At 38.0% G+C, this 24,000-nt stretch overlaps 1 protein-coding gene across 1 annotated transcript in view; it reads left to right on the forward strand.

Annotated features, from left to right (window-relative positions):
- The window catches only part of Tnfsf13b (TNF superfamily member 13b), a 34,886-nt gene that overhangs the window by 1,410 nt on the left and 9,476 nt on the right, over positions 1-24,000 (forward strand). The window contains exons 2-3 of the mRNA XM_027938862.2: positions 43-130; positions 6,752-6,808. Coding sequence (XP_027794663.1) covers positions 43-130; positions 6,752-6,808 — 145 coding nt within the window. The remainder of the gene's footprint in view (positions 1-42; positions 131-6,751; positions 6,809-24,000) is intronic.

Raw genomic sequence — 24,000 nt, forward strand, 5'->3', positions numbered from 1 at the left:
CGCACAGCCGCCCGGCCAATAACCTCCCTTCTCTGTTCACAGGGCATCTTTGCCGCAGCCGCTCTGGGGGAAAGCCACTCTAGCCCCGGCAGCAGGAACCGGCGCGCGCTTGAGGGGTCCCAGGAAACAGGTAGGTGGTGGGCGGGGCTGCGTGCACACAGGTGCGGAGAAAGCGTCCCACCTGCAGAGCTACAGGTGCGCATAGCCTCTCTAAACCTCCAAAGTACAGACTAGAACTTTGCCATCTAAGCCAGAGGGCTGGGGGCAGAGCGCCAGCGCCCGGGGCTGCCTCAGCGGCACAGCCTGCGGGTCCTCGCAGGGGGCTGTGCGGGTAGAAGCATCCTTCCTGGGCGCTACTTCTCTGCACTGCGTGGCGAGCACGCGTGAGGCCAAGGGGAGGCAGGTTTCTCCTCCAGTGCGTGGTGCCCTCCATCCCTGCGGAAGCACAGCGACAGAGCACCTCGTTACCGCAGAGGTAGACCCGCTACCTGCATCTCCCAGAGTCCCTGGTGTTGCATGCAGGAGCCCCAGGGAGGGGCTCACTGGGCACCCCGGGATGTGAGTGCTTTTTCCTGTTTCCTTTAAGGACGATTTTGTACCCGCACACACACGCACACGCACACGCGGATTTAAAGATTCTCCTCCACGGAGACTTCCCCAGCAGAGCCAAGCGTGTGTGATCACGTCTCTTTCCTCACTTCTGCCACGCTAAGGTCCTCTGGTACCCTTGAGCTTTTTACAGAGTTGAAGTAGACCGTCAAGGTGGTCTATTCCAGTTTCTTCATTTCCAAGATGGTAGGAAGTGTTGGCATTGGGTTGATCCGCATGACGGTTTCACGGATCTGTGCATTGCTTCCCTGCTGTGTCGAGGGAACATATTTGAACACCTGGAAGGTGCCAGGCAGGTGTGGCCCTGGATAGGCTTTTCACCCGATTTCACGTCACCTTCAGAGCAGCTGTCTGGGGGTCACAGAGCACTGTCCCCCTGTGTGTGCACTTTACTTCAGAAGAGAAGCCTGTGACCCCGGAGAGCGGAACAGGTGTCCTGCGCACATGCCGAGTGCTGACGGGAAACAGTTTTTAACCATGTGCCATGTTTACTGAAAATTCTTCCTCATCTCAGATAATCCTTTTTTGTATCTGCTTAGCATATCTTTGGGCTATTTAACAATTGGCTTTAAACATTTTTTTTAAACTAGGAAACTCATTGTTTTAACATCTTATTTTTGTATTTTGTATTTATCATCTATACTTTCTACATAAAATAAGAGCATGTAATGCTATGATAGATTTTTTCACCTTCACAAGCATTTAAGCTATTTCTAGTCATTCTCACATCTGTATTAAGTTGTATAATTTTAATATGACCATTTTCTTTTGCTATAATAGAACATGTAAAATTTTGTGCATATCTTTCATTTCTGAGGAATTATATATTCAATATGAATTTTGCAATGTGAATTTCTGAGCTCAACAGACTGGGCATGCTACTTATTGTCATAGCATTTCCAAAATGAGTTATAAGTGTATGCATACAAAAATGTACTGTACCAGTTTTCCACTTTATTGCTAGCATTTTGTCTTTAAATATTTATTTTGGCTGATTTAGTAATTGTAACATAGAATCTCAAATTTACTTTAATGTGTTGCTTATTTATAATAATAATGAATATCATTCTGTATATTTTGATTACTTCTAACTAGATCTTTTGCTAATTTTTAATTCTAATTTCCAACCACCCTAATATTTTATGATTTAATATAAACTCTTTCTAATGAGACATTATTGATCAAAACTGTGATGTAAATATTTTCACATAATTTTGCTGCTCTTTTAACATACGTATGAGATTTTGCATCTGTGTTAATGAGGTCATCTGTTCTTTTGATTTTCTCTAAGATCTAAGTAAGCTAAATGTGTATGTGTTCATAATCTCTTGTTTTGCTCTATTTCCTGCTACTTTGGACTTGTTCATAGTTTAGTGTTTTGTTTTGGTTTTTTGGCTTTAACACATTAATCCTTCTGGCATTTCTTTTGGTGAATCATCTCATGCTGGCATTTACTTCCTCCTCTCTCCCCTTTTCTCTTCCAGACTGCTACCTTATCCCAATGTAGTAGATGTTTATATTTAACTCCTTTGTGTTGGGAAAGTTACTGGATTGTGTTCAGTTCCTCGTATAATTGAAACTTTGAGTCTTTTTTTTATCATTGATTTATTATTCTATTTATCTGCTATAAATAAACCATGTTGAGTAATTTTGTATTATAATGGGCTTCAATATCTAGTAAGGTCAGGATTCTTCAGTCATTTTAATCTTCTCTGCTACCATTCCACTGCTTCTAAATTTATCATTCTAAAGAGGACATACTCATTTCTACATATTTAAGAATAATAGATTTAAAAATAGCTTCCTGAGTCACACTTTGCCAAGATATATCATATTAGATTTTAAGATTTCCTTCTATTTGCATATTTTTACATATTTCTGGTTTTTTGTCATCCCCAAATTGTAGGTTGAAAAGTATTGTGGTATTGGTTTTTTGTTTTGGGCTCCCCCACCCCCGAATAACTTGCAATTTGTAGCAAGTTTGGAGAATAAGAGAAGACTCTAACAAAGTGAACCAAAAAATGACCCCCATTTCTGCAGCCCAACCAAATGCAGTCACCATCACTATTACCATGATTTACCTTAGACTTTTTGTAACATTCATAGAACCAAGGTGGAGGGTTTGAGGGCAAGACTCTCAGGGACAGGTGAAAGCTGCTGTCACTTGTCAGAGCACTTCAGCTGCATTGTTCCACATAGTAAGCTTTTTCAGAGGAAGTACCAGTTCAGAATCAATGTCTCTGTGCCCAAGAGAAATGGCTGCAATACAAGGGCTTTCTGTTGTTTGTTCAGAAAGGTCTTGGTTTGGAATTGAAAAGATGCATGCAGCTTAAATCTGTGCTTCTTTTTGATTTTTGTCTCCACTCCAGTTGTTCTGGTTTCTTTAGGACTAAGTGTGGGCTGTCCTTTTGGCTTTCAGAGGGTTCACTTATCCTGGTTTATCAACTGTCCCCATGTTTTTTCAGAACCACTGACATTTCTATTGAAGTTTATGAAACAGTAGGTGTGGATGTGATGGTTAGCCCAGGCCCATCCTCCCGGTCCTCCCAAGGACAGTTGCTGCTTTTACTTAATTGGAAAGCTTAGCATTTTGGCTTGAATTTTGTTTCTTAATTATTGTGTGTTCCATATTAAAGTTTTATTAAGCTTAATGTGCTTCAAAAGATCATTCTGATTATAGTATAACAAACAGAAATGCGGGGAAATCCAGGATTAAAAAAAAAAAAAAGTCCAAGTAGCTCATCTTAGCCAATCACTGTTAAGCCCATAAATGTATTTGGAGATATTCCCAATTCAAAAAAAAAAAAAATTAAAGCAATTGGCTTCAGAAATGTTATATAATACAATTTCTGTACAAATGGAGTTTTGATAATCTGGTTTTTAAAAACTCACCTAAGGGCAATTTTCATTTTAGGATCCTAAGGATAAGCATCTTCAGACTTCATCAAGAAAGTGAATTCTTTCAAATAAGTTGCTACTGAACAATAACAGTTATTGCTCAGTAATGTCGCAAGTAACGTTTGCATTTCCTCCCTCATTATTCAATAGAAAATTTAAGAACTATTGAAAATATGTGCATTTTAGATAAAATAAAACAAAAATAATTTTGTCTATCATTTTTATAGTTTTCATCAACGTTTTACTGTTACAATTGAGATAACAAGAATAATACAAAGAAATAGAAGTGAAAAGATTGCCCCTGTTTCAAAATTTTACAAAAATTATTTGGAAGATAGCCAAATTTATTTTTCCCCATATTTACCTTAGATCAGTTATTTTCAAGTTACAGAAATGTTGCATGAACATTACAGAGTGGGCGTACCTGCATCCATCTTCCCCTAGCATTACAGCTTCCATGAGCGTGGCCCCATGGCACAAGGAAGGAACCAACATGGGACTCCACTGCTAACCAAACTCAAGGCCTTCTTTTTCGGATTTTGGGATTCATCACGGATGGATTTCTTTTTTTAATGTTTCAGGGTGAATCAAGGATACTACTTTACAGTTAACATTTTTTAAGGTGAGAATTTCAAGTATAGTGCACATAATGAACACCTAATATTGTAACATAAGCATTTCTCTCAGATCAGCTTTTTTAATTGTGAAAAGTGAAGATATCAGTGCTATTTTTGAGTCTCCTTTCTTGAACTCCTAGTCCCACTCATTCACAAGGGAAGGTGAGCTACCTGGCAGGTCTGCGGTATTTCTTGTTTTACTGGTATTTCTGGCTGAATTGTGACTTGTGAGGCAGGTCTGAGGGTTTAAAGTATGAAATGCAGAAGTCCATTGCTAACTTGGCAAAATCAGTCCAGTTGGAGCCTCTTACCCAGCAAGGACGCGCTCTTCCTAGAACCGCTGGCTGCTCTCAGGCAATGTTTGACCGCAGTCTTTCCTAAGTGTAATTTTTCTTTTCCCCTCTTCAATAGTGAGACTTTTTTTTTTCTCTTCAGTGTTGCAAGAGTTGGCTTCTGTTCAATTTCCAAAGTAGTGTTTAAAGGAGCGACCTGATAACTAAACCTTTGAACCCTGTTCTTGTTAAGCCTAAAGTTTGGGGAAAGGGAAGATCCAGGAAACAAGCCCATCAGTGCAGCCAAATGTGACCTTGAGTCTCTCACAGATTCTTATATTGCAGTGAGGTGGAGATAGAGAAAAATAAGCCATATATATAATTGTTGAGTAAATTGTAACACTAGAAAATGGCAAATACATTGAAAAAGTGAAAACATTAAGACAGTGTTATAAAGTTCGATGCTTCTTTGTACTTTCAACTTCTTTTTAAATACCTATTCATGTCTGCAAAATAAAATATGAATTCATAGTGTTGAAAGATAAATGGTTCTTGGTAATTTTACACAGAGGGACAATATTAGCTTTAATATTTAAATATTGCTGATGTAATTCAGCTCCTACTTAAACTGCTTTGGGGCAGCTGCATTTTTGTCATGAGTTTTGGGGGACATTGCAGTTCTGAAGAGTTAGAGACAGCATTTCCTCGAGACAGATTCCCACTGTTTGAGCAAATGTCCGGTGCAGGCCCTCCAGAGCATGTGGAGAAGGAGGGAGGGAGGGAGGGAGGGAGGAACCCAAGTTGTACAGCAGTTCCACCTGCTGCCCGTGTGCCAGGCTCCCAGGTGTGTTTGCCTCTTACCCCTCAAAGCCGACTTGCTGAATACTGCTGTCTTCATTTTAGAGGAGAACACAGAAACCCAGAGCAGGTCAATCTTTCCTCTCAGCCAGCTACTATAGTTGGAGAATTAAAGCCTTCCTTAGGGCAACTCTGCTGCCCATTGTGATGCCTCTAAAGACTGTCATAGGGGAGTGTCAGCCACAGGAATGATACTGTCCCTATGGCTCAGGTGTGGCGACCTTTGTTCCACACAATCAGTAAAAGAATCCACAGAGGAGATCAAAATTCTCTGCTGCAATCAAAATGATTAGATTAGCATATAAATAAGAGAGAAGTTCCACGTCTGTATAAGGAAGTTGTAATTTTGGATGTTCTATTTCCACCTTTAAATAAGGGGGGAAATTCCTAAACAGAGTTTTTAATGTTATCAACCCTTAAGAGTTTCCTTTAACAGCCTCAGAGTAGTACACAAGTATAACCCCATTATGCAGAGTTTTAAATGTCAGAAATTTTCAGCTTGATACCAAGGAAGGCATCCCCATCACATCCACTTGGTAGAAAGCACACGGAGAAGCATGTGTTTATAAAATATGAAGGTTTTGCTGAAGAGTATTTTCTTCAATTAAAACCTGCAAGCTTAGGGTTAGGGTCCAGGTTTTTCATGCATACTTACTGCTTTTCTTTTATCTCACAATACAACCCACAGAACCTGTTCTTCCTTGGCTTTACCCAAGGCCTTTCTCTTCATTTAAGGCAGTCGTTATGTACTGCTCTGAATGTCATCTGAAATAGTCCACCTGTGATTTGGGATGTGAATCGACATTTCCCAGAAGCCTCACTGACAACTCAGTGTCACAAAGTCGTTACATTTTATTTTTAAACAATGTTCCCTCTTTCTCTCTTCTGTCCAAAGGATTTTGCCAAAAATACTTGACTTTGGCTCCCAAGTTAAACAAACAGGACTTAAATTCTTGTCTGGTCACTTTCTATCTCTGAGGTCCTGAACAAGACCCTTTCTAAACCTTAGTTTAAGATACCTAGTTTTTAGGGTTCTTGGGAGGATACAAGGATGTAGAGTAGGCTAAGCCTTAGTGTATTTCCAGTAGCAGTGAGTTATTATTTAATGTTGGTTTTATGTTTCAACAAATGATGTTTCAAACTGATCTGATAAGTTTAGCTGTTTTATTTGGCTAACTTGAAAAACAAAATAACCAAGTATGTTTTCTATGTAGCTGATATTTCAAAGCAACTTTGATTCCACTCCACAATGCCACGCTTGCTGTGCCTCCACAGTATGAAGCGTTGCAAAAGTGTCACGAATTTCCAGCACAGATATTAAAGTAAATGGGTCAATTTCATAAAGTGACTTAAGACTAAGATCACACAAGTCATGTAAGAGGTGTGTTTGGTTTAGCCTCCCCGGGAGACCGAGTCTGTCGCTTTGTATTTTTAGTCATCTTAGCTCCCTTGTCATTCCTACTCAAGTAATTAAAATGATGAACTTTTGCTTTTCAGTTACTCAAGACTGCTTGCAACTGATTGCAGACAGCGACACACCAACGATTCGTAAAGGTAAAGGGATAGCCCAGTAGTGTCTGCCGTGACTCAGTCCAGTACAATCACACCTGAAAGTTCCCAGCTTAGAGACTGTATTTCAACAGCATCTCAAGACAGCCACTTTGAAATTCTTAGTCAGACATAATTCACTTACATTCATTCAAAGTGAATGGGGAATAATATTTGCACTAGTAATTATCTAGTAAACAGAATGCCTTAGAAGCACTGATACTTAGATGGTGTAAATCATTAGACTATCCTACAACTAAACATTAAAATCAAAAGTTACTTTATTATTTGGAAATCACTTCAGCTTCTATAATGATGGAAGACCAGGCTCACAAATAATAATTTTACTATATGTGGTAGTGGAAATCCCAATAGATGAAAATAGAAATAGGATTAACATATTCTATAAAATATATTTTTGTGAAAACTCTCTAATGTCAAATACATGCTTAGTAGTTTACCATTTTCTCGTAGGTGTAGAGTGTTTTAAACTTTTTCACTTATTTGAAGTTTTTGTTTGCTTTAGTTCTAGAGAAGTATTTTTGTAATAATGGCCAAAAACAAGGTCATGGAGAATGACCTTTTAGCATCATCTGCCAAAATGTGTGACCCAGAATACTAATCCAGAGAAGTGGTCCCTGACACAGGGTTTTACAGTAAGTTTGGAAACATAGCATCCCGTATTTATTTCCCTTTGGGATTCACAAGGCACATTAACAAATCATTGAGTCCAAGAAGTCCTACTCTGAAAAGTAACTGACTTGTGGAATCCAGTTTGCCGCACACTCCTGTGACCTGGCTGCACTGATATGAACTATTTCCTGTTTCCTGAGAAAAGGACCAAAGGTACAATTAAAAAAAGAAAGAAAGAAAGAAAGAAAAACTTGCACATTTGGCTAAAAACACAAAACACAAAACCCCCCCAAACGCAAAGCAAAACACAGTTGCACTCCTGCAGAAAGCCACAGTATCTGTGCTCGGGTGTGAGCCTGCCCTTTAGAGTGTAGTGACCTTGCTGGAGAGCTGGTGGCTTCCCACCACTCCAGCATGCCAGGGCCACTCTGGAGAGCGCAGAACTTCCCCCCTCTGCGGGGGGCCTGGGGCTGGGTGTGCAGGGCCTTCCAGAGGCAGCGTTCATTTTGTGAAGAAGAGCTGTGCCCAGTGACCTGTCCCCCCTGCACAGGCCCACAGGACTTTCTGGAAGAGATGGTCTATTGTTAAGTTACTGCGTCACATAGCATCTCAAGTCTGCAGATGACCGTGTTACCCAGGCCATAGGCAAGGAGGTTTCAAGGAGAAGGGCTGTTCTCATCTATTACTTTGAATCTCTTATAATTGCTATGTCTTTATCTTAGCATTGCAGGGACAAGGCATACCCTTCCTGCACGCCCCCAGTGACCCACGTCCTCAGCTAGCCTCCAGTCTCCACTTAAATTATGAATCATCAGATGGATTAATCCATTGACTAGTTGAGAGCCCCGATGGTCCACTCTCTTCCCCAGAGCTTCACCCCAGAACACTATCACACAGGGGACCAAGTCTTCAGCTCATGAAACTTTGGGGGACCACTCATCCACAACACCCCCTACTTTTCAGGGGAAAAGGAGGCTGCACAAATCAGCAAAAGGCTAGAGGGGCTGGGTAGTGTAGACCAAGGTCTTTTGTTTGTTTTTCCCAGAATTTTAATTTAATTTTTAAATACCTAGCACATTCATGTGATGCAAATAAATGAAAAAGCACAGAAGTGTGGATTGAAAATCCTTGCTCCTCTTTCAATCTGTTTCCATCCACTCCCACTTACCACATTTTTTTTCCTTGTGTAGACTTCAACCCTCTCTGTAGGTAAACAAAGAAATTAGAATATTGTTCCGATTCCCCATTCTGTAAACTAAACATAATGTTCTGTACTTGTAACACACAGCGTTTGAAAACAAAATTATAACCAATTTTCTTTACTTAGCAATGCATATTGCAGTTATTATGTCTATAAGTAGACAATTTTCTTCACTGTTTAAAAAAAGCTGCTCAGTATGACATTGTATAAAGATAATGTATTCAACCAGTTCCCTACCAATAGACATAGTAGCAATCTTTTGCAATGATTATGCATCAAGGAATAACTATGTACATGCCTCAATTCTCCTGTGTCCGTCTATATATATGAGATACTTTGAGTTTGCACAGTTATTTTCAAGTGATTCTGATTTTCCAGTGGTTACTGAGTGTTATGCTACCACAGGGAACAGAAGAACTTCTGGTAAAGAATCAGTATCTCTTAATTTGATTTCCTTTACTATGACACACATGGGTCCCTTTTTGTATACTTTTAGACCAATTGGTATTTCTGTCTTTATATTCTTGTGATTTTTCATTTTATTTCAGTTTCCTTTTCTGTGAGTTTCTTGTTTCTATTCTTCCCATTTTTCTGTTGGGCTCCTGGTCATTTGTAAGTGGATTTCTATATATCTCTTTATCTGTTAAACACTAGTTATTCAAATTATGAATTACAAGCATTTTCTATCTTAATATCGTTTGCCCTCTGATTTTTTATAACAGTGGAATTATTTTGTGTATGGAATTTATCAGTGTGTTCTTAATGAGTCTGGAGTTAGAGTTGCGATTTAAAAGGCATCCCACTCTTCAGAGACACCCACAAAGACTCTCTAGTTCTTTCTAATGATTTCATCATTTTTATAACGTAATATTTCATCTATTTGATCTTTATCCTGGCATAAAAGGTAAGGTATGCAACCAGTGTTTTTTTTTTACCCAGACAGCTATGCATTGTGCCAGAAATTCATATTAAATAGCTCATTGTTCTAATATTGCTTAACAATGTTAAGTTTATGTTAAGTTTCTATATTTGAGTCAATTTGTTTTATTTCAACATTTATTTTACTTTTCTATTATGTTGATTTATCTGTCTATTCAAGACCCAAAAAATATAATTTGTGTTATTTGGACTTTATATTGCCATCTGGCGAGTCATTTTTTCCCCTCATTTTTAAGAATTTCTTGTTCTTATTTCTAATTAACAGTAGAATTAGCTTATCTGTTTATAAAGGAAAAGGTCTAATATTTTTGTTGGGTCTCATTATATTTATAAATTATGGAATATTCTGTCATGATAACAGGAGTCCTATTCAAATCCTGCCAGAGAACATGATATATTTTTACATTTGTTCAGTCTTCTTCCGTCTCCTTCGCTGTGTTTGGAATTTTCTTCTTGTAGATGCTATATATATCTTCTTAATAGTTTTACATGCCAGTTTTATCCTTTCAGATTCTGTTACAGACAGGGGGTATTTTCTTTCATTCAGTCTTCTAGCTGATTATTTTATAAAGACTTTGAGAGTTCCATCATGTCTTTTCAATATAGAGTTGAAATACTTTATTTTTTTAAACTTCTAAGTCACATTTATTCCTTTATTCATTAGGCATTTACTATGTTCCCTTTAATTCTAGGGACACAGTAATGAAGATGTTAGAACTGGTCCCTGCCCTGAAGAGCCTGATAGTCTAATGGGGCAGACTGACAATCAAGTGTAGAAAAATATGGGATGTGTAGGGAGAGCCAACTGGGGGACACTGGGTGGACAAAGTCTCTTAAGAGCAAGTAATTCTGAACTTGCTACTTATCATTTCTAGAGCGCTTGGGAGTTATAAAATGTACAAAATTTAAAATGATTAAATATCATTTAAGACAATAACGTCAACTAACCAATACAGGCTGGCTATTAATAGCCAATGAGTGTTATTTTTGTTTCAATGCACTTGTCACCTTATTTCTTGATGCTGACATTAATATGTGACAAGCATTACAGAACATATTCAGTAATTTAAAGAGTAAAGGGATTTTTTAAAAAACTAGGAGAAACTGCCATAGTGGCAACATAATATTTTTTCAGTTATTTTTCCATTTTATTTTTATTCTAATTTGTTAGGTATGACAGCAGAATGCATTACAATTCATTGTGTACATATAGAGCACGATTTTTCAGATCTCTGCTAGTACACAAAACGGTCACACTATTCATGTCTTCATACATGTACTTAGGGTAACGAGATGGACATTACCATCTCATTTCCACCATCTTTTCTACTCCCGTGCTCCCTCCTTTCATCTCCCTCCCCTTTGTCCTATCTAGAGTTCATCTAATCCTACCATGATCCCCCCACAAATCCCATTATAAATCAGTATCCTTCTATCAGAGAAATCATTATACATTTGATTTTTGGGGATTGGCTAATTTCACTTAGCATTATATTCTCCAATTCCATGCCATGCTTTTATTCTCTTTCAATGCTGAATAGTATTCCATTATGTATATATACCACAGTTTCTTTATCCATTCATTTACTGAAGGGCATATAAGTTGGTTCCACAGTTTAGCTATTGTGAATTGTGCTGCTATAAACATTGATGGGGCTGTGTCCCTGTATTGTGCTGTTTTTAAGTCCTTTGGGTATAGACCTAGGAGAGGGATAGCTGGGTCAAATGGTGGTTCCATTCTAAGTTTTCCAAGAATTCTCCATACCGCTTTCCATATTGGCTGCACCAATTTGCAATCCCACCAGCAGTGTATGAGTGTACCTTTTTCCCCACATCCTTGCCAACACTTATTGTTGTTTGTCTTCATAGTAGCTACCATTCTGACTGGGGTGAGATGAAATCTTTAGTTTTGGTATGCATTTCTCTAATTGATAGAGATGTTCAACATTTAATATATTTGTTAATGAATTGTATATCCTCTTCTGAGAAGTGTCTGTTCAGTTCCTTGGTCTGTTTACTGATTTTTTTTTTTGGTGTTAAGATTTTTGAGTTCTTTATATATCCTAGAGATTAGTGCTCTAATGTGTGTGGTAAAAGTTTGCTCCCAAAATATAGGCTCTCTATTCACCTCACTGTTTCTTTTGCTGAGAAGTAGCTTTTTAGTTAAAAAAAAAAAAAAAATCAAGAATCAATAAATGATATGGATTTAAATTCTTGTGCTATAGGAGTATTAAGGAATTCAGGGCCTAATCTGACATAATAGGAGAAAAAGTAGGCCCTAATCTCCATTAGGTGCAGTGTCTCTGGTTTAATTCCTAGGTCCTTGATCCACTCTGAGTTTTGTACATGGTGAGATACAGGGGTTTAATTTCATTTTGTTGCAGATGAATTTCCAGTTTTTTTTTTTCCAACACCAGAGGCTATCTTTTCTTCAATGTACATTTTTAGCACCTTTTTCTAATATGAGAAAACTGTAGTTATGTGGGTTCTTCTCTGTGTCCTCTATTCTGTACCTTTGGTCTACAAGTCTATTTTGGTGCCAATACCATGCTCTTTTTATTACTGTTGCTCTGTGTATTGTTTAAGCTCTTGTACATTGATGCCACCTGCTTCACTCTTATTGCTAAGGATTGCTTTAGCCATTTCTATGTGGAATGTCATTGGGATTTTGATTGGAATTGTATTAAATCTGTATAGTGCTGTTGGTAGTATGGTCATTTTGACAATATTAATTCTGCTTATCCAAAAACAAGGTAGATCTTTCCATCTTCTAAGGTCTTCTTTAATTTCTTTCTTTAGTGTTCTGTAGTTTTCATTGTAGAGGTCTTTCACCTCTTTTGTTGATTCCCAAGCATTTTTTTTTTTTTGAGGCTATTGAAAGTGGTTTTTTTTTCCTCGTTTCCCTTTCAGAGGATTTGTCACTGATATAGAGAATTGCCTTTGATTTATAACTACTTTGCTGAATTCATTTATTAGTTGTAGAAGTTTTCTGGAGGAATTTTTGGGGTCTTCTAGGTATAAAAATCAAATAATTGGCAAATAGTGCTAATTTGAATTCTTCTTTTCATATCCGTATTCCTTTAATTTCTTTCATCTGTCTAATTGCTCTGGCCAGTGTTTCAAGAACTGTGTTAAGTAGAAGTAAATAAAGAGGGCATCCCTCTGTTGTTCCTGTTTTTACAGGAAATTCTTTCAATTTTTCTCCATTTAGAATGATGTTGGCCTGGGGCTTAGCATAGATAGCTTTTACAGTGTTGAGATATGTTCCTGTTATCCCTAGTTTTTCTAGTGTTTTGAACATGAATGGGTGATATATTTTGTTGATTGCTTTTTCTGCATCTATGGAGATAATCATATGATTCTTCTCTTTGAGTCTATTGATATGATTGATTACATTTATTGATTTCCATATGTTGAACCAACCTTGCATCCCTGGGATGAACCCCACTTGATCATGGTGCACAATCTTTTTGATATGTTTCTGTATTTGATTTGCCAGATTGAGAATTTTTGCATCTATGTTCATAGAGGTATTTGTCTGAAGTTCTCTTTCTTTGATGTGTCTTTGTCAGGTTTTGGAATCAGGGTGGTATTGGCCTCACAGAATGAGTTTGGAAGTATTCCTTCTTTTTCTATTTCCTGAAATAAATGTGAAGAATGTTGGTATTCGTTCTTCCTTAAAGGTCTTGTAGAACTCAGCTGTGTATCCATCCAGTCCTGGACTTTTCTTGGTTAGTAGGTTTCTGATGGCATCTTCTATTTCATCGCTTGAAATTGATCTGTTTAAATTGTGTATATCATCCTGATTCAAATTGTGCAAAGCTAGTGACTCTAGAAATTTGTCGATGCCTTCGATTTTTTTTTTATTTTATTGGAGTACAAATTTTCGAAATAATTTCTAATTATCTTCTGTATTTCTGTAGTGTCTGTTGTGATATTTCCTTTTTCACCATGTTAGTAATTTGAGTTCTCTCTCCTTCTCTTCATTAGCACAGCTAAGGGGTTTGCCAGTTTTATTTATTTTTTTTTTCAAAGAACCAACTTGTTTTGTCAGTTTTTCCAGTTGATTCTTTTGTTTTCATTTCATTGATTTCAGCTCCGATTTAAATTATTTCCTTCTTCATCTGCTTTTGGTATTGATTTGTTCTTTTTCTAGGGCTTTGTGAAGTAATGTTAAGTAGTTTGTTGCCTTTTTCTTCTTTAAAGGAATGAACTCCATGCAGTGAGCTTTCCTCTTGGGACTGCCTTCATAGTGTCCCAGAGATTTTTATATGCTATATCTGTTCTCATTCACCTCTAAAATTTTTTTACTCTCCTCCTTGATGTCTTCTGCAACCCATTGTTCATTAAGTAGCATATTATTTAGTCTCCAGGTGTTGGAGTAGCTTTTTTATCATTGATTTCGAATTTCATTCCATTGTGATCTGATAGAAAGCAAATATAAAACAGCAGAGATAATACCTTGCAAAGAGTTGCTTTGTGGCATAATATATGGTCTTTTTCAGAGAAGGATCCATGTGCTGCTGAGAAGAAAGTGTACTTGCTTGTTGAAGGATGAAATATTCTATATATGTCAGTTAAGTCTAAGTTATTGATTGTATGATTGAGTTCTATAGTTTAGCTATTGTTTGGAAGATCTATCCAGTGGTGTGTGTATTAAAGTTACTGGAATTATTGTGTTGTGGTCTATTTGACTCTTGAACTTGAGAAGAGTTTATTTGATGAATGTAGATGCTCCATTGTTCAGAGCATATGTACTTATAATTGTCAAGTATTGGTGTTTGGTTTCCTTGAGCAGTATGTAGTGTCCTTCTTTATCCCTTTTGATAAACTTTGGCTTGAAGTCTACTTTATTTGATATGAGGATGGAAACCCCTGCTTGCTTCCTCAGTCCATGTGAGTGCTATGATTTTTCCTAACCTTTCACCATCATTCTGTGGATGTCTGTTCCTCTGACATGAGTCTCTTGGAGGCAGCATATTGTTGGATGTTTTTTTAATCCAATATGCCGGTCTATGTCTTTTAATTGGTGAGTTTAGGCCATTAACATTAAGGGTCATTATTCAGACATGATTTGTATTCCCAGCCATTTTTGTTTATTTTTTTGTATTTAACTTGACTCAGTTTCTCCATTGATTAGTTTTCCCTTTGGTGTAACACCTCCCCCTCTGCTGATTTTCTTCCTTGTTTTTCATTTCTTCTTCATGGAATATTTTGCTGAGGATGTTCTGTAGTGCAAGTTTTCTAGGCTCTGTCAGGTGTTTGCTGGTCGCTGGAGGAGGCCCTGTCTGAAATATTTTATTTTTCATTTATATCTCCTAAGTACGACTTTCTCCAAAAATTTTATTTTTAACTTTCTTGGAGTAATTTGTTTCATGTGTGCCCATGTTCACAGAACACAGCTGGGGTTTACTTTTTGATCTCATCTTAAAATGAGGCTCATCTGCTGGGTGATATAATCATATTCACATTTACTAATTTGAGAAATTTGGTTTGATTTTATTCATCATATGCTGATAAATTGTGCAGTTTTACACCTTAAGAATTTCTATTTTACAGTTTGAACCATTTGCCTACTATGTCGACTATTTGCCATCTTTGAGTGTGGATCCCTAGTATTTATAACTATATCTGTCTACTGAAGCCAGACACACATAATATAAAACCAAGGTGCCTACTCATTAGTGTTTAGCACACTCAGTGTTTTGTGACCAGCTCGCTCCTGCTCATTTCATCAGTCCAAGAGAAAACCCTGCATCCGTCAACTGTTGGTGCCATTTCTCCACCTCTCCACCCTCTGGAGCCACACTCAGTTCTGTCTCTATGATTATTCACATAAACGTGATCATGGCATGTGTGGCTTTTAGCATCGGCTCCTTTCGCTTAGAATGATGTTTGCAGGTTTGTCCATGTTGTAGTCCATATTTGTACTTTGTTCCTCTTGATAAATAATGGATGAATGATGTTCCATTATAGGTGAACCATAATTTGTCCATCCATCCATTGATGGCTATTCTGACTATTGTGAATAGTGATCCTATAGCAATTGAGTAAAATAGCTATTTCAGCACCTTTGTCTCTTATGACAATTTTTGGCTTACTTTGTATCATGTTTGATATCAGTATAGCTACCCCAGAAATATTTGGCTACTATTTGCAAAATGCACAATTTCCATTGCTTAATTTTTTGACCTATTTGTGTTTTGGAATCTAAAGTGAATCCTATGTGATCCATTTATAATGGATCAAATTTCTTTAATCTATCTCACCAATCTATTTTAATTGAAAATTTAACCCATTTGAAGTGATTACTAATGAGGAAAGAGTAATTCTGTCATTCTGATGTTTCATAATTATGTTTTGCTTTTCAGTTCCTTCATTACTTTGTCTTTAGTGTTTAATAGACATTTACATCTATGCCATTTTTATTCTTCCTAATTACCTTTCCTGCATTTCTTACTTAGTTCTTACTCTGGGCAATTTTAATAAGCACCCTAAATTTATAACAACCTTGTTTGAATTCATTACAACTTCTTTTTACGTCACCGTTGTCACAAAAATCCATGCTTATATATTATGTGTTAACCTAATAATTATTGTTCTATGTATTTGTCTTTTAAACCACATAACAAAATGAGAAGTTACAAACTAAAACCACAACAACAATAGTTTTTATATTTATCCATACAGGACCTTTATCTATGTTCTTGTTTCTTCATGTATCTTCAGATTTCTAACTAGCATCCTTTTATTTCAATCTGAAGTCATCTGTTTGACACTTGTTTTAGGGTAGGTCTACTGCTGATGAGCTACCATGTTTTTATGTATTAAGGAGCATTTTTATCCTTTACATCTGAAGGATATTTTGCAGATCTAGAATACTAGGCTGACAGTTGCTCCAGAAGCACTGTGACTATATTTTCTCCTTGCCTTTGGTCTCCATGGTTTTTTGTAAGACTTTAGCTGTCAATCTTATTCAACATAGCTTGTGCTTGAAAGATTGCTTCTCTTTGGTATCCTTCAAGATACCCTCCTTTGTCTTTCAATAGCCTGATTATAATGAGTCTTGGTGTGGATACCTTTGTGTTTATCCTGCTTAGAGTATATGTTTATCCTACTTCTAGTAAATGCAGATTTATGATTTTGTTCAAATTTGGGAATAGTTTAGCCATTTTTTCTCTATATTTTTTCCCTCTGTGACTACCATAATGCATGTTAGTCTGCTTAATGGTATCTTAGAACGATGTGTTGATTTTTCTTCATTCTTTTAAAACTTTATTGTTAGAGCCGGTTTGGTTCAAAGAAAAATGGAGAGGAAGGTATAAACATTTTTGGAGTCACTTGTTATCTTTGTGATATGCATTTGACTTTCCTCCATGTCTTTTCATGGCCTGAAAACTCATTTCTTTTTTGGTGCTGGATAATATTTCATTGTCTAGATGGTCAACAGTTCGTCCATTTACCTACTGAAGAACATCTTGGGTGGTACCAAGTTTGGCAATTATGAGTTTTGAAGCTGTTATGAACACTGAAGTGCAAATTTTTGTATGAACAAAAGTTTAACTTCTTTAAGTACCAGGAAGTGTTTTTTCTAGATTATATGATAAAAATACGTTGAATTTTGTAAGAAACACTTGCATAACAGATCCACCATTTTTCTTTACCAAAAGCAACAAAGAAGAGCTCCTGTTGGCCAACTCCCTTGCTGGATTTTGGTGTCAATATTCTGGTTTCTTGCCATTCTAAGAGATGTATAATGCTATCTAATTATTGTTTTAAATATTCATTTCTCTGATGAAATCATATGGAGTATCTCTTTATACCATTATTTGCCGTCTGTATATCTTTTTTGTGAGGGGTCTGCTAAGGGTTTGAGCCATTTCTAAACCAGATTAGAATAAATTTAAAAAAGCAAATAATCAGTTGTACATGACAGCAACATGCTCTTCAATTTATTGCATACAAATGGAGCACAATTTTTCACTTCTCTGGTTGTACAAAAAGTAGGGTCACACCATTCATGCAAGCATACATATACCTAGATGATATTCGTCTCATTCTACCATCTTTCCTACCCCGTGTCCCCTCCTGCCCTCCCTCCCCTTTGCCCAAACCAAAGTTCCTCCACTCATCCCCACGTCTTACCAGTTGCTTTCTTATGGTTGAATTTTAAGAATTCTTCATATTTTCTTGGGTAAGGGTTCTCTCTCAGATACATCTTTTTGGAAATATTTTCTCCAATTATGTGATGCATGATTTCATTTTCTTGACAATGTCTTTTGCAGACCACGAAATTTTAGTACTAATGAATTTCAGTTTATTATATTTTGGTGTGGATTTTTAGTATCATAACTAAAAAGTCATCACCAATCCCAAGACCATCTAGATTTTCTTATGATACCTTCTTGGAGTTGTATAGCTTTGTGTTTTACACTTTGGTCTGTGATCCATCTTGAGTTAATTTTTATGAAAGATACAAAGTTTGGGTTAATTTTTTTTTGCATATGAATGTCCAGTTGTTCAGGAGTCTTTTTTAAAAAGGCTTTTATTTTTCTTCCATTGTACTACCTTGTCCTTTGTCAAAATATCAGTTGAATTTGTGAGAGTTTATTTTGGGGCTCATATTGGGTTCTGATCTGTTTGTTCTCTAACACCATACTCTCTTGATAACTGCAGCTTTTCAGTAAGTCCTAAAGTCAGGTAGTATTAGTTCTCCATCTCTGCTCTTCAATAGTGCATTGGCTTTTTTGGGTCTTTTGCATCTCCACCTATTCTTTAGACTCTCTTGATACCCATAAAATACCTAGCTAGAATTTTGATTGGGATTAAATTTATGTATTATGTTGGGAAGAACCAACATCTTGACAATACTGAGTCCTCTTATCCATGACCATAGAATATTTGTGCATTTAGCTTCTCTTTGACTCATTTCAGTTTTGTAGATTTACTTATATTGGTATTATACATTTATATTACACACAAGGATTTCATTTTGGAATGAAAATGTTAATGGCATTTTTTTAAAAAAAATTTCACATCCACTTGTTCATGACTGGTATATAGGAAAACAATTTAAAATTAATTCTATATCCTGGATTCATATAATCAAGTTTTCATTACTTTTTCTTTCTTCCTCTTGGATAACTTAAATTCTGAGATTTTGCATTGCCTGCTCAAGTCTGGTTTAACCCCTTCAGTGGTGGCTTTTATTTCAGTAGTTTTACATTAGCCTCCAAAATTTCTATTTGGCTCCTTTCAATACTTTTGACCTTTCAGTCAAAATCATCCAATTATTTGTAAATCATTATCCTCATTTTCTGAAGTTGTTCTTCCATGGTTTTTCTTAGCTGTTTCAGAGATTTGAAGACTTCACCTTGTGAGTTCGACATTTGGGCATTCTTAGGGATTGTTTGTCAATTTTTCATCCTGTGATTGCTCCATAATTTTCCTCTTTCTTTGTATGCATTAAACTCTTGTTGAAAACCGATCCGCTTCAACATCAAACGTAGTAATTCTGGAAATCAGACACCATCACCCCTGACATCTGCAGAGTTTTCTGTTGTTTATTGTTGTGAGCTGAAGTTGTTCATTTCTTTATTAACTTTTTAAAAATATTTTACACAAAGACTATTCCTTGTCCCGAGTGGCCGTGGAATCCGATTCCTTAGATTTGCAGTCAGTCTGATAGAGATTTCCTTCTCTTTACACCAACCCTGATGAAGATTCTTAAAACAATAGAAACCAAAAATAAAGTTTAAATAGGTTTCTTATTTGCAGATTGACTATCAATGCCTGGATCTTTCAACAATCTTAGGTTGCCTGCAGTTCTGCCTTGGTCTTCACCTCCTGCTGGCACAGAGCCCAAAGATAAGCCTGTGGGGCAAGACTGGTGTCCTCTCAGCCCATTTTTGAGGATGCCTCTGGTCCTGTCATGCTCAATTGCACTCCAAATTCTCTGAGGATGTGCAGTAGCCTTTCAAAGCCTGTATTTTCTGAAGTCTTCCTCCCTAGCCTCCTCTTTCATAGGATTGTCGAGAAGTCTGTTGCTTACCTATCTTCTGTCCCAAGCTTCGGCTGGCTGGGCTTGGGTATTTCTGTAAGTGCTTTTGGTTGATGTCAGCCTGGGAAGCTGTTTCTACATAAATGGAGGCCCCAGGCAGCCCTGAATGCATGGTCGTAATATTTTGTAAGCAAATGCTTGTGTCAGAGACACAAGCAAACTGCCACCAGAATTCAGGTCTCCATCTCCATGCATGCTGCCAAACTGGAGAGTTGGGTATGGAAAGTGGGCAAGAAAAAGTACCACAAGTTGCTGAAATTTTGCACTAAACTCTGCTCCTCTTTCTGCACTAAGGTCTGCCTTGTTTGGTGTAGGTTTCTTATTAGATTGCACACCCCCCAAAGTTGATTACATCCTTTCTTAACAGTTTAGTTGTTGATTCAGTGGACTGATTCTTTGAAGTTTCTACTCTGCCATTTTTCCACATTAGTATGACATCTACAGTTATATTTTTGGAAAATATCTATTGATTCTTTTCTCTGGTCTAAGATATTATTCATGTTCTTCTCTATTTCTTCTGTCCTTTTGTCTACTACCATTTTTTAAATTTTTTGGACAGTACTATGATATTTGTCAGTGTTTATGTACTTTTAAAATATTTATATTTCCATGACTCGATCTGTCACTTTACATTATATTTGTTGAGCCCCAGCTGCTGTAAGTGAGGCAGATGATGAACTTAATATATCTTGCCCTCTAATTGCCAATATTTGTTACTGATATGATTTCTACACTGGGACATTGTAAAGCAATTTTCCTCTTTTCCACAGACGCACTTTCCCATGTGTTCTTGTCTCGCCTCTAGGATGACAGTGTTCAGCTGTCCTGGCAAATCCTGGTGCTGTCCCTCTCCTTGCATTGTTTGCTTGAATTTTCTTCTGTGCTGGTTTACTGAAAGCACCTGGGGGCAGTGCATAGCCAGCATTTGCATTATCACAGCTATTTCCTTACGGTCATTATACTTGAAGGGTCGGTGGCTAGAAAGAGAATTCTGTTCCCCTCTTGAGGATTTCCTAGGAATTTCACCATTGTCTCTTGGTGCTATTAGGCACATTGAGAAAAGTGAGGCAAGAATCGTTTTTTCTTCTTGTTATGCGACTTTGACTTTCTCACCTGAATATACTCAAGATTTTATTAACTTTAAAATTCCACACTTTTTTGGTGCTCAGAGTGTTGACTATACATAGAATAACGCCTCCCCCAAAGATGCCCACAGCCTGGTCCCCGAATGCTGGGATGGCAAAGAGGAGCTCACAGACGGGACTCGGCTCTAGCTCCCGGGGTCGTCACAATGGCCAGGTAGGTGCAGGCCAAGGACAAAGGCCCCCCTAAGAGCAGGTCAGGAGTGCTGGGCTCAGAGGAGGCAGTGTGGCTGGGAAGCAGGTTGTCAAGGTGGACGGGCCGAGGGTCAAGGAGCGTGGGCCAGCTCTAGAACCTGGACACAGTCAGGAAATAGATTCTCCCCGGGAGCCTCATGGGGAACACAGCCTGCAGGATGAGAATTCTGAAAACCGCGTTGTCTGAAGCCGCTCAGTTTGGGGCAATTTGTTGTAGCAGCCATAGGAAGTCAGTGAAGCCGCACTCCAACCCTCCCTGGCACACCGTCCCCTGTAGACTCTAAAGTCGGTGCCAGTCCTCGTCCGAGCTTCCATGCTGCACATCGTGGGGATCCTTTACTCCTTTTGTGTCTTTCAGTTTTCTATTCCTTCAAATTGTAAACACATTTCCATCTCATTTTGCTTTGTACAAGTTCATTTTCTCTAACCTTGATTTGAAGGAGTGTCTTGTTCCCTCCTAGACTTCCCCAAGGCCCCTCTAGGTAGCACTGGAACTTCCTGGGTTGTGGGGCGGGCGATCCTGAGGGGTGAGAGCCGCTCGGCTCCGTGGCTCCCGGAGCAGTCTCCGGGCCTGGGCCAGGTACAGCACTTGCCTGGCTTTCCTTCACCCAGCCCCAGGGTGGCCTCCGTTACTTTCCCCACCCTTATGTTACCTGAGAGAAGGTGCCCCTCTCTGCTTCTCCCATTCTGCTCCACGTTTTAACCCACGTTGGTGGTGGAAGTATCTCGACTTCCTTTTCTCGTGGAGGTTCCATGAGCTCTGTTTTCAGTATCTCCGTAGAGGTCGATAGCCAATGCCTCTTCTCCATAGGAATCTCATTCCCTGAATGTTTCTCTACCCCTTTTTCTGCATGCTGGGCGCTTCTTTTTAGCCTTAGAGGTACTTCCTGAACAGTGGTGATCTTCAGACTCCCATGAGTCCCATCCTCTCTCCATTCCCCTTATTCCTCTGGAATTCCCTAGTCTTCCTTGAGGTCATTTGATGCTATATGCTGGTGGCCCACAGGTGTGCCCCTAGTCCACATCACTGTCCTGAGCCCCAAGCCTACGTAGCCTCTGTTCATTGAGCGTCTCGAATATCCTGGTGCCTCCGTCCGAGTTCTAGAACTCTGCCCACTTCTCTTCAGCCCCCAGTGCCCACTCTCCACGACCATGTGCGCCTTCATCCACTTCAGAGTCCTGGGTGTTATTCTCCACCGCCTCTTGTAATCACAGTGATCTAAAGCTGTCAGCTCTCTCCTAAATGCGTTTTCAATTAGCCTCCTCCTCTCCTCTCACATCTGCCTCCTGGTGTGAACCACGTGCACCTTTTCTTACCTGGTAGCCACAGAGCAGATATTTCTAGAATATACAAGTGCCCACTTGTCTCCCGCTCACAGACCCTCAGTGGCCTCACTGCCTCTCAGGCAGGTCAGCCCACGTGGCCACGCCTGGCTTTGTTTTCTGTTAAGTTCCTAGCACTCCACGTGCACAGAACCAGCATATGATGACTTGGCTGCAAGGACTAAGTTACCATACCAAACCACGTTTGTTTTACATAACAAAACCCTGCTTCTTGAGTTGATTTACTTCATCCACCTTTTGAAAAGTGTTATGCTTTCCATCTCACAATTATTATTTCCATCAGTTTTAAGTAATAAAATGGAAAAAAAAAATCAAGAGAAGTGAACCAGTGGACAGCTAAACATTGGCTGCCCTTTGTGGTCCCAGAGAGCCAACACCGAAAGTGCAATATTGGGAGTTTAACTTTCAGAAAATAGAATAAAAATAACCATTAGTGAAGCACAGATTTTCTATAATATTTTGCATCCTAAAATTTATCTAATACTCTTTGATGTGTATTAGAGGAGGAAAGGTGTGTTCTTGAAAGGCAGACATTTTCACAAATACATGAAAATTGTGTTCACATATTACTTTGTCACTCTTATATACATTAACATGTAAAATTAAATATTAATTGTTAAAATGCTTGAAAACACTTAAATGCATTGAAGATTTAAAACTGGAAATTTCATACCTTATATATAGAAGGTACACCAGCGTTTTACCTATTGACTAGTAATAATATTAATGCTCTTGGAATTTACTTCCAATATAAGTTATATATGTAAATATACGATTATAATATAAATATATTTTTTTCGTTGTAGATGGATGCACAATATCTTTATTTGTATTTATTTGTATATCTTTATTTTATTTGTATGTGCTGAGGATTGAACCTAGTGCCTCATACATGCGAGGCAAGCGCTTTACCACTCTGCTACAGCCCCAGCACCCCAAATTCTTAAGCATCTGCTGTAAGGAGTGAGGTGTATTGGTTTAGAAAAGCACTCTACAGGGAAGGTTTTAATGCATATTTTCTTCTTTGCATTGATCTATAGTCTAACTTTCATGTTAAAAATCTAAATGAGTTTAAACATGTATTATCGGTTATAATGTTTATGCTTATAGTTAGCTTTTAACTTATTGTTTAGTTTGTTTTCTTAAAGGATCTGAAATTCATTCACTGGCACATATTCATAGAATGCACACTGTGTGAGGCTGTCTCACTGGCAAGGATTAGGACTGCAGCCAACTAACTCTGATCTTACAGATTATGATCTCTGTGTTTGCATGCACAGCGTGTATGGGGGTGTGCTTGTGCACACACCTGTGTTCATGGGTGGCTGAGGGTGTAGAGTGGAAAAGGAATAAGACAGTAAATAAGAACAAGTAAACAGGGGCTGTATCTTTTTAGTAAGAATATTGCCAGAAAGAGATGATGTAGTGCCAAAAGAAATATCTGGTAAAAAGAAGTAAATTTAAATCATTGCAAAAGAAATTTTAGTAAATAATATCCCTAGCCAGAATGTAAACAAGGGCTCTCATGAGGACATCCTAGCTTTATGATGGCTGGCATTTCATTTCCCAGATTACAGAAACTAGTAGCAAAATCCTTCTAGAAGAACAGTAGAATGCTTGTCTAGTTGCCATAGTACGTCGTCATTCAGTATTATGTTTAAAGTTGAATTAGTTCATTTAATAA

This window comes from Marmota flaviventris, chromosome 4 (genome assembly GCF_047511675.1).
Source record: "Marmota flaviventris isolate mMarFla1 chromosome 4, mMarFla1.hap1, whole genome shotgun sequence".
NCBI classification, from domain to species: domain Eukaryota; kingdom Metazoa; phylum Chordata; class Mammalia; order Rodentia; family Sciuridae; genus Marmota; species Marmota flaviventris.